At 39.5% G+C, this 9,614-nt stretch overlaps 1 protein-coding gene across 3 annotated transcripts in view; it reads right to left on the bottom strand.

The window, feature by feature from the left end:
• Positions 1 to 6,289: 6,289 nt before the first annotated feature.
• atp6v1h (ATPase H+ transporting V1 subunit H) overlaps positions 6,290 to 9,614 on the bottom strand; it is a 123,874-nt gene continuing 120,549 nt past the window's right edge. For all 3 annotated transcript variants that reach the window (XM_087986404.1, XM_087986405.1, XM_087986406.1), the window contains one exon: positions 6,290 to 6,746. In XM_087986404.1, the coding sequence (XP_087842530.1) occupies positions 6,686 to 6,746 (61 nt within the window). In that variant the 3' untranslated portion in view covers positions 6,290 to 6,685. The remainder of the gene's footprint in view (positions 6,747 to 9,614) is intronic.

Genomic DNA, 9,614 nt, shown 5'->3' with positions numbered 1-9,614 from the left:
ACATGCATATCCTGAGAGTACATTTTTAATAATATTATATTCCAGATTCTAACCACACACTTTTCTCCAGCAAAAGTTCAGCAAATTGTAGTTTTACATAACACAAGTTAGGGGTTTTTAAAAGGCCACTGAAGACAATTTCTCCAACAAAAACTTGAATCCTGGCATCCAAATGTAGCTAAATTTACTAATTTTACCAAAATATTGCTAATTTTTAAATATATACAAAGTTTTGAACCCATAACTAGTCCAAGGTGTGGAATCAGTCTACCCAGAGAAGGCCTATAAAATGGATTCAACAACATCTATCTCAAACAGAAGTCAATATTTCTTAACAAGCACATCCTAATATGGTTGTAATGCTAGCTGCACAGAATATAGTTGCTTTATTGACAGCTGTTTGGAAAGGAGGTTTTAGTAACTTTAAAAAAAAGTTACATTTGGAAATGTAATTTTATAAAGTGGAGGATTATTTCAAATTAATATGAAAAAAAATCTTTGCATTTAGACTAGTTAGAACATAGAACATTACAGTACAGGCGCTTCAGTCCTCAATGTTGCACTGACCTGAGAAACTAATCTGAAGCCCACTATTCCATTTTCATCCATATGCTTATCCAATGACCATTTAAATGCCCTTCAAGTTGGTGAGTCTACTACTGTTGCAGGCAGGACATTCCATGCCCTTATTCCTGAGTAAAGAACCTACCTCTGACATCTGTCCCGTATCTATCACCCCTCAATTTAAAGCTAAGTCCCCCTCTGCCAACCATCACCACCTGATGAAAAAGGCTCTCACCATACGCTCTATCTAATACCTTGATCATCTTGTATGTCTCTATTAAGAAAACAGCCTCAATCCCTCAGCCTTTCTACATAAGGCCTTCCCTCCCCCATATCAGGCAACATCCTGGTAAATCTCCTCTGCATTCTTTCCAATACTTCCACATTCTTCTTGCAACGTGGTGACCAAAACTAGACACAATACTCCAAGTGCGGCTGCACCAAGAGATTTATATAGCTGCAACATGACCTCATGGCTCCGAAACTCAATCCCTCTACCAATAAAAGCTAACACACACCATATGCCTTCTTAACAATCCTATCAATCTGGATGGCAACTTGCAAGGATCTATGTACCTGGACACTGAAATCTCTCTGCTCATCTACACTACCAAGAATCTTACCAATAATCCAGTACTCTGCATTCCTGTTCCCTCTTTCAAAAAGTGAATCACCTCACTTTTCCGCATTAAACTCCTTTGGCCACTGAGCTCAGCTCTGCAGCTTATCTATGTCCCTCTGTAACCTGCAATATCCTTCAGCACTGTCCACAACCCCACCGACCTTAATGTCATTTGCAAATTAACACATCCTTCTACGCCCTCATCCAGGTCATCTATACAAATGACAAACAACAGTGGCCCCAAAACCGATCCTTGCGGTACACTACTAGTAACTGAATTCCAGGATGAACATTTCCCATCAACTACCACCCTCTGTCTTCTTTCAGCTAGCCAATTTCTGATCCAATCCACTAAATCACTCTCAACCCCATGCCTCCATATTTTCTGCAAGAGCCTACCATGGGGAACATTATCAAATGCTTTACTGAAATCTACATATAGCACATCAACTGCTTTACCCTCAGCCACCTGTTTGGTCACCTTCACAAAGAACTCAAAGGTTCGTGAGGCACAACCTACGCTTTACAAAACCGTGTTGACTATCCCTAATAACCTTATTCCTTTCTAGATGATTATAAATCCTCTCATAATCCTTTTCAACACTTTACCTACAACCGACGTAAGGCTCACTGGTCTATAATTAAGAGGGTTGTCTTTACTTCCCTTCTTGAACAAAGGGGACATTTGCTATCCTCCAGTCTTCTGGCACTATTCTTGTAGACAATGAAGATATAAGGATCAAAGCCAAAGGCTCTGCAAACTCCTTGCTGGCTTCCCAGAGAATCCTAGGATAATTCCCATCTAGCCCGGGGGACTTATCTATTTTCACACTTTGCAGGTTACAACAGGATCTGGACCAGATGGGCCAATGGGCTGAGAAGTGACAGATGGACTTTAATTCAGATAAATGCTGCCAGAGGATGTGGTGGACGCAAGTACAATTGCAACATTTAAAAGACATCTGGATGGGGATATGAATATGAAGGGTTTAGAGGGATATGGGTCACGTGCTGGCAGGTGGGTCTAGATTGGGTTGGGATAGGTGGTCGGCATAGACGAGTTGGACCAAAAGGTCTGTTTCTGTGCTGTACATCTCTATGACTATGACTCTATTGCGAGGTGCTGCATTTTGGGAAAGCAAATCTTAGGAGTACTTATACACTTAATGGTAAGGTCCTAGGTAGTATTGCTGAACAGAGACACCTTGGAGTGCAGGTTCAAAGCTCATTGGAAGTGGAGTCGCAGGTAGATAGGATAGTGAAGGCAGCGTTTGGTATGCTTTCCTTTATTGGTCAGAGTATTGAGTACAGTAGGTGGGAGGTCATGTTGCAGCTGTACAGGACATTAGTTAGGCCACTGTTGGAACACTGCGTGCAATTCTGGTCTCCTTCCTATCAGAAAGATGTTGTGAAACATGAAAGGGTTCAGAAAAGATTTACAAGGATGTGGCTATGGTTGGAGGATCTGAGCTAGAGGGAGAGGCTGAACAGGCTGGGGCTGTTTTCCCTGAAGCTTTGGAGGCTGAGGGGTGACCTTATAGAGGTTTACAAAATTATGAGGGGCATGGATAGGATAAATGGGCAAAGTCTTTTCCCTGGGGTCAGGGAATCCAGAACTACAGGGCATAGGTCTAGGGTGAGAGGGGAAAGATATAAGAGAGACCTAAGGGGCAACGTTTTCACAGAGAAGGAATGGAATGGAATGGAATGTGTATGGAATGAGCTGCCAGAGGAAGTGGCAGAGGCTGGTACAATTGCAACATTTAAGAGGCATTTGGATGGGTATATGAATATAAGGGTTTGGAGGGATATGGGCCGGGTGTTGGCAGGTGGGACTAGATTGGGTCGGGATATCTGGTCGGCATGGATGGGTTGGACCAAAGGGTCTGTTTCCATGCTGTACATCTCTATGACTCTATGATTGCTAACACCTCCTCATGAACCTCAATCTCATCTAGTCTAATATGGACATATAGACATAGTGGAATTAGAATACTGCTGCAGGAAATGTATTTCCTTGCTGAAAAGGTGCCCTCTGGTAGAAGCTAACCTGTAAAATTAGTCACATGGCCATCTCAAAAGAACGACAGAGGGTTTCCATCGCTAATGGAAAAGCTATGTGATATTGTGATCAAACTCTACACCAGAATACCAGCACAATGTATTAACAGATCACATTTTTTTAATCTTTGCCTAATTATCATAAATCATTGCAGAACAATTCTCAGTAATTCTTTACTGGTACCTGGAAAGTACGCATTGGTTTACTTCAAATTGTTGTACTCCCCTCGGTGCATGAAGGTAGTAGTTCAAGTCTCACTCCAGGAATTTAGCATGTAACCACGACTTTACCTCAGTTCTGCATCATCAGACATGTGCTTTTCAAGCAATTCAAAACAGATGACTTTGTCTGTTTGGGTCAATGTATAAGATCCCATGGCTCTACTGGGCAGATGGCAGCATAGTAAACGCCATTGGTAATCTATGGGTCCAGGATGATGTTCTGAGGATATGGATTCAAATTCCACCTTGACAGTTAGTGGAATTAAAATTACGTAGGTTTTAGATTAGTTTAGATTAGATTCCCTACAGTATGGAAACAGGCCCTTTGGCCTAACAAGTCCACACCAACTCTCCGAAGACTAACCCACCCACGGGCGGCACGGTGGCACAGTGGTTAGCACTGCTGCCTCACAGCGCCAGAGACCTGGGTTCAATTCCCGCCTCAGGCGACTGACTGTGTGGAGTTTGCACGTTCTCCCCGTGTCTGCGTGGGTTTCCTCCGGGTGCTCCGGTTTCCTCCCACAGTCCAAAAGATGTGCAGGGTCAGGTGAATTGGCCATGCTAAATTGCCCGTAGTGTTAGGTAAAGGGTAAACATATGGGTGGGTTTCGCTTCGGTGGGTCGGTGTGGACTTGTTGGGCCGAAGGGCCTGTTTCCACACTGTAATCTAATCTAATCTAATCACCCAGATCCATTCCCCTACCCTATATTTACCCGTGACTAATGAACCTAACACTATTGGCCATACACTACATTGCCCATTCACCTGACCTGCACATCTTTGGGTTGTGGGAGGAAACCCACGCAGACACGGGGAGAATGTGTCTGTCTGACTTTGCACAGTCGCCTAAGGCTGGAATCGAACCTGGGTCCGTGGTGCTGTGAGGGAGCAACACTACCCGCTGAGCCATCATTCCGCCCGTCCTATAAAACATAGGATTAAAGTTAGATCACAAAGTTGTCAATGTAAAAAAAAATCTGGTTCATTAATGTCCTCTAGGAAAGGTGACCTGAAATCTTTACATAGTCTGGCTTATGAGACTCCAGATCCAAAGCAATATGTTTTATGTCTTCTGAAACAGTGTAGCAAGCCAATTAGTTACAATGTAATTCAGCATGGTCAACAAATGCAAGCCTTGTCAGTGATGTGCACATTCCAAAAAGGAATGGAGAAGGAACAGGGAGTTTTCCATATGAGATGGCCAAAATTCTTCCTCTCAACCAACATAATTCAAAAATAAATTTAATTTTGGTTATACATTTCTATTGCTGTGCACAAGACAATTACAAAGCCTATAAAACAGACACTGACATTCCAAAAATGATCTTTGAACTACCAAGTGATTGGAGTTTCCCTGAAGAAGCAATGAGATTCCTTGTGGTGTGGCAGAAGCTATAGATTGAAGATGGCTCCCCAACACCTCAAGGTAACCAATAAATGTCAGTGCCAAATCCCATGAACAAAAGAAAATATGTCCTTCCAGATCACAACTTAAACATCAACGCACTTCTGAAAAATATCATCTATTCCATCTGTAGTCATAACCAAGAACAGGATAGCTTCCATTGATTCATTTTATTACCAATATTGAAAGGTAATTAAAACTACTTTTGTTATTGCATTAAGTTTCTCACCCCTAAATTTTTGCACACATGATCCAGGTATGCTATTTATCAATGTATACAAGTGATCATAATTTAAACAGGCTCAAATGATGGAACCATCCTCAAGATATTCTAATCATCTCCAATTACAGGAATGCCAAATGCCAGCAGGAATGCCTTTTAAAAGAGAAAACAAATCTGATCATATGTAGTCGAAGGAGATTAAATTTTAGCAGAATTCACTGATGAAATTCTGAAACGAAAACAAAGTACGATAAAAACTCAAGAGATCTGGTACTGGACTAGAGAAAGCAACAATTAGGTTTTAAGCTCAATACAACTCTTCACTTCCTTTCTGTTTCTTTACCATATGAAATGCATGACGTTTCCACTGTATTCACTACCTGTGGTCCTCAAATTTAATCCTTGTGATGGGAATTTGTTCTTTGTGCTGATTGGTTAAACAAATAAACAGTGAAAATTTTGAGTCAAAGACATTTAAAAGTTTGAGAGGATTGGCATACAACAGAAGTACATCCACAGAAGCTCCTGTCTGTGTTCACTGTAGTCAAAATACCAAACAATGAGAAATGAGCCTCACATTGTTCAATTGTTTAGATGAGGTAAATCATTAAAATAGCCCTAATTTCCCCAATCAGGAATTCAGGAGGCTCAGCTTAATCGGTACCCAGGGGGTTAGATCAGATTTTCATTCCTCTAATTTTCCTAGGATAATTATCAAGCTTAATTGAGTGAGAATCAGATTTCAGAGTCAAACTGGAGACTTTTTCCAGAGGATTCCAGAAGCTGTGTAACTGTCCCAAAGAAATTTCAACTTCTGTCAATGTGTTGATTCAACCATGTTGGGATTTCTGCATGCTCCTGCCATACAATTCCAATCTACTTCCTCATAGGAATTTAATTGTTAGGATGGAGTTCCTGTATGTTACACGATGTGATCCTCAATCTACTTGCTACATGTTTCCAATGTGTTTTCTTTTCTGCCAAATGGTTTCACAATCAAGTTGTATACTCCGTTCTAAATAGGAATTAATTTGACTCTTCAGTTTATTTGTAAAATAAAATTGGACCCATTCACTAAATAGTGTTTTTTTTTTAAAAAAAGCCTCATACTGCCAGCACAAGAGTGGACCAACTAGTAATGTGTGTTCTAAACATCGGTTCTGATGTAAATAATTTGGTTAAATCTAACAATTTAGGCAAACAGCAAGTTGTTTTATTAATATTTATCACTACATTGACATGTTAATCAAGATGACAGCATCAAACAATACACAGCAGATAAGTATACTTGACTGAGAAATTAAACTTGATGAGCACAAATAATCAACAACTCATTCAGACAACTGACCTTACAGGTGATTCGCCACATACATACTTTTATGTCCAATACAGTAAGCTGCTTAATCAATGTACATTCAATCTTGCTAAATACAGACCATAAAGAAATGCTGCATGTGGATTTATGAAAAACAATTATCCATCAAGACATTATATGCTCAGTTCAATATATTCAGAAAACAAATCCTTTATGCTTCAAAAACAAATCCATAAGTCTATGCAATTGTGTCGACAGTGATTTCAGAGAATTCAGCTTCTGGTGGTTACAGTTGGTGGTTGTTCTGACTGCAACTGTTTCCCCAGGTACTCCCTGAAAATGATAAAGTCAGGGTTATCATGCTTGTTACTTAAAAACAGAATGTTTCAGTGAAATGCAAGGCACTTTGCTTCCATATAAGATGTTACACATTTAAACAAAAAAAAAATTCATTCTTACTAATGTGGCAGTCAGACAGAAAGAAAGAAAAAAAAAATGCAACCCAATATTGAAGAAGCCAAAGCTCGGAAATGCAGCAGTACTTCTTCACTAGTAATCATACAGCATTCATAAGTCCTTAATTTCAATGTCACCATAACACGAAAATGCTTGTAAAACACAAACAAAATGTAGCAAGTCTAAGAAAATTCAATAATTTAATGTTTTTATCATCAATTCCACTTTCTCAAAGCTGCAACGAAACAAGAGTCTTAGACATTCAAGGGAGAATGTGGTAATGCCACTGGGCAAATAATTCAGAGTCTCAAGTTAATGTATTCAAATCCTGCCACAACAGCAGGTGGAAAAATTGAATTCCAAAAATTAAATTTCAATTAGTCTTGAATTGAAAGCAAGTGTCAGTAATGTATCATTTTTCCACAATACAGTTTCAATTAAAACCACAGTATACTGACAGTTTAACAGATTGTTCACAGTATCTACACATGGATAAACACATCCTGATGTAGATGGCAAAACTATGTCACTGCCCCATCTGCATATGTGGCAGCTATTTCAGCAGAGTAATCACTCAATTTTCTTTATTTTTCAAAAACGTGGACAGGAAAGGAGAGATTATGGTATACAGTTTCTGTCTTCTTAATTATCAAACTAATTGCATTAGAAGCAGGAGAGAAGCTTTGCTCAAATGTTTCCTAGAACTGAGGGATTATTTTGAGAAAATGTTGAACAGGTTGTGCTTACACCCATTGTTTAGAAGAATGAGGAGATTTTCTTGAAATAGAAATAGATGAGTGGCCAGTACTTCCCCTTGTGATGAAGTCTATATCTAGAAGAAACATTTTTAAAAATTGGGAATCTTCCATTTAAACCTGCATTAAGGGTTATTGGTCTGTGAATTCTCTTCATGAACACAATAGACAATTTTCAACTACAAGGGAGTTGAGGGTTATGGAAGGAAGGCAAGTAAATGGAATTAAGCCTGAATCAGACCAACAATGATCACGTTGCATCATAGCACAGATCAATGGGTCAAATGCCTATTCTTGATTAGATCTTATAACAATCTGTTAAGCTATAAAATTTGCTTTTGTTTACAATTTGAAATACTTCAAGTTTGTCAGAATTTGACACAAGTATATCCACAATGGTGTTATTTACTAGCAAGCCAAAGTATGTTTTGATCCAGTTCAAAAGGAGGTATAAATCTTCTATTGATATAAGATTTTTAACATTGTGCCTTAGGCTGTTGCCAGTCAGATTAAAAACCTGCCATTGAGTACTAGATCTCAGGAGGAAACAGCCCTGGAAATCAGGCTTGTCAGCCATGCAAGAACCCACACAATTCATGACCAGTGACATGGAATTTCCTAGATGGACAATCATATCAATTAACAATGGATTCATGACAACAATTAGGAGGGGTCAGTTCACAACTTTTTTCATCCCTTTGACACAGATATTACACCTCTGTGCTCTAAATAGAAAAGATGTAATTTATTGACCAGGGTTTCCAGGGCCATTCTCCTTTTATGGGTTTCACCTTACAAAGATTGTTAAAATCAGCAGAATCAGATGTAAACATGGAAGTTGACCCTTTGGCCCAACTTGTTCTTACCAGATATCTTAATCTAGTCCCATTTGCCAGATTTGACCCATATCCCTCTAAACCCTTTCTATTCCTAAAACCATGCCTTTTAGAATTAGTAATTGTACTAGCCTCCACCACTTTCTCTGGCAGCTCATTCCATACATGTACCAAACTCTGCGTGAAAAGAAGTTGCCTCTTAGGTCTCAAATCTTCCCCCCCCCCTCTCTCCCTAAACCTATGCCCTCTCGTTTGGGACTCCCCCACCACAAGGAAAAGGCTTTGCCTATTTATTCCACTTCATCAAGTGGTGCAAGTTTGAATTTGGTAATTATTAAATAATCCCTCAACTCCAAGAAACATTCAAGGAAAGCTTCTCAGTACTGCATCGAAATGCAGTTAGATATTTTGATAATTAAGGAGACCAAAACGGAGTATAATAATTCAGAGGCAGTCTAAGTTCCAGTACAACTGTTGCAATGCTCCCATTCTTGCAATAAATAACATTTCATTTTTCTTTTCAGTCACTTGCTTTTTCTGTATGCTAAATGTGATTCATTTACAAGTTCACATAGATCTCCCTCTACTGCAGATTGCTGTAGTCTAATAAATGTTTAACCAGAAAGTCAATTTTTTAATGACACAAATAATCCCTTTTGCTCATCATGTCCACGTCAGTCAAACAATAGAACTATAGAAATGATATAGCAGAAAAAGGGGCCATTCAGCCCATCTTGTCTGCACTGACCCAATGACAGTTATGTTCTTTCGAATCCCATCGCCCTCCACACTGCCTATAGCCCTGTAGTTTACAGCAGCTAAGGTGCTAATCCAAACAAGAGATGGGTCTCAGCTTCCACCAACTCAGACATTTAATTCCAGACCACCATCAAACGTCTGCATAAAAATAATCTTCCCTGCATTCACTCTGATCATTCTGACACCTGGCTGGAATCTATGATGCCTAGTTTTTGAATTCTCTGCCAACAGATATAGGTTTCTCCTATCTACTCTCTCTATGCCTCACAATTTTGCATAATTCAAACATTAAAAGTGGAGTCACAGGTAGATAGGATAGTGAAAGCGGGCGTTTGTTATGCTTTCCTTTATTGGTCAGAGTATTGAGTTCATGAATTGGGAGGTCATGTTGCGGC

This window comes from Chiloscyllium plagiosum, unplaced genomic scaffold (genome assembly GCF_037043375.1).
Source record: "Chiloscyllium plagiosum isolate Xiang-an unplaced genomic scaffold, Cpla_swu_hap1 HiC_scaffold_4, whole genome shotgun sequence".
NCBI classification, from domain to species: Eukaryota; Metazoa; Chordata; class Chondrichthyes; order Orectolobiformes; family Hemiscylliidae; genus Chiloscyllium; species Chiloscyllium plagiosum.
Note: the sequence above shows the minus strand (reverse complement) of the source record. Positions and strands in the feature narration are given on the sequence as shown.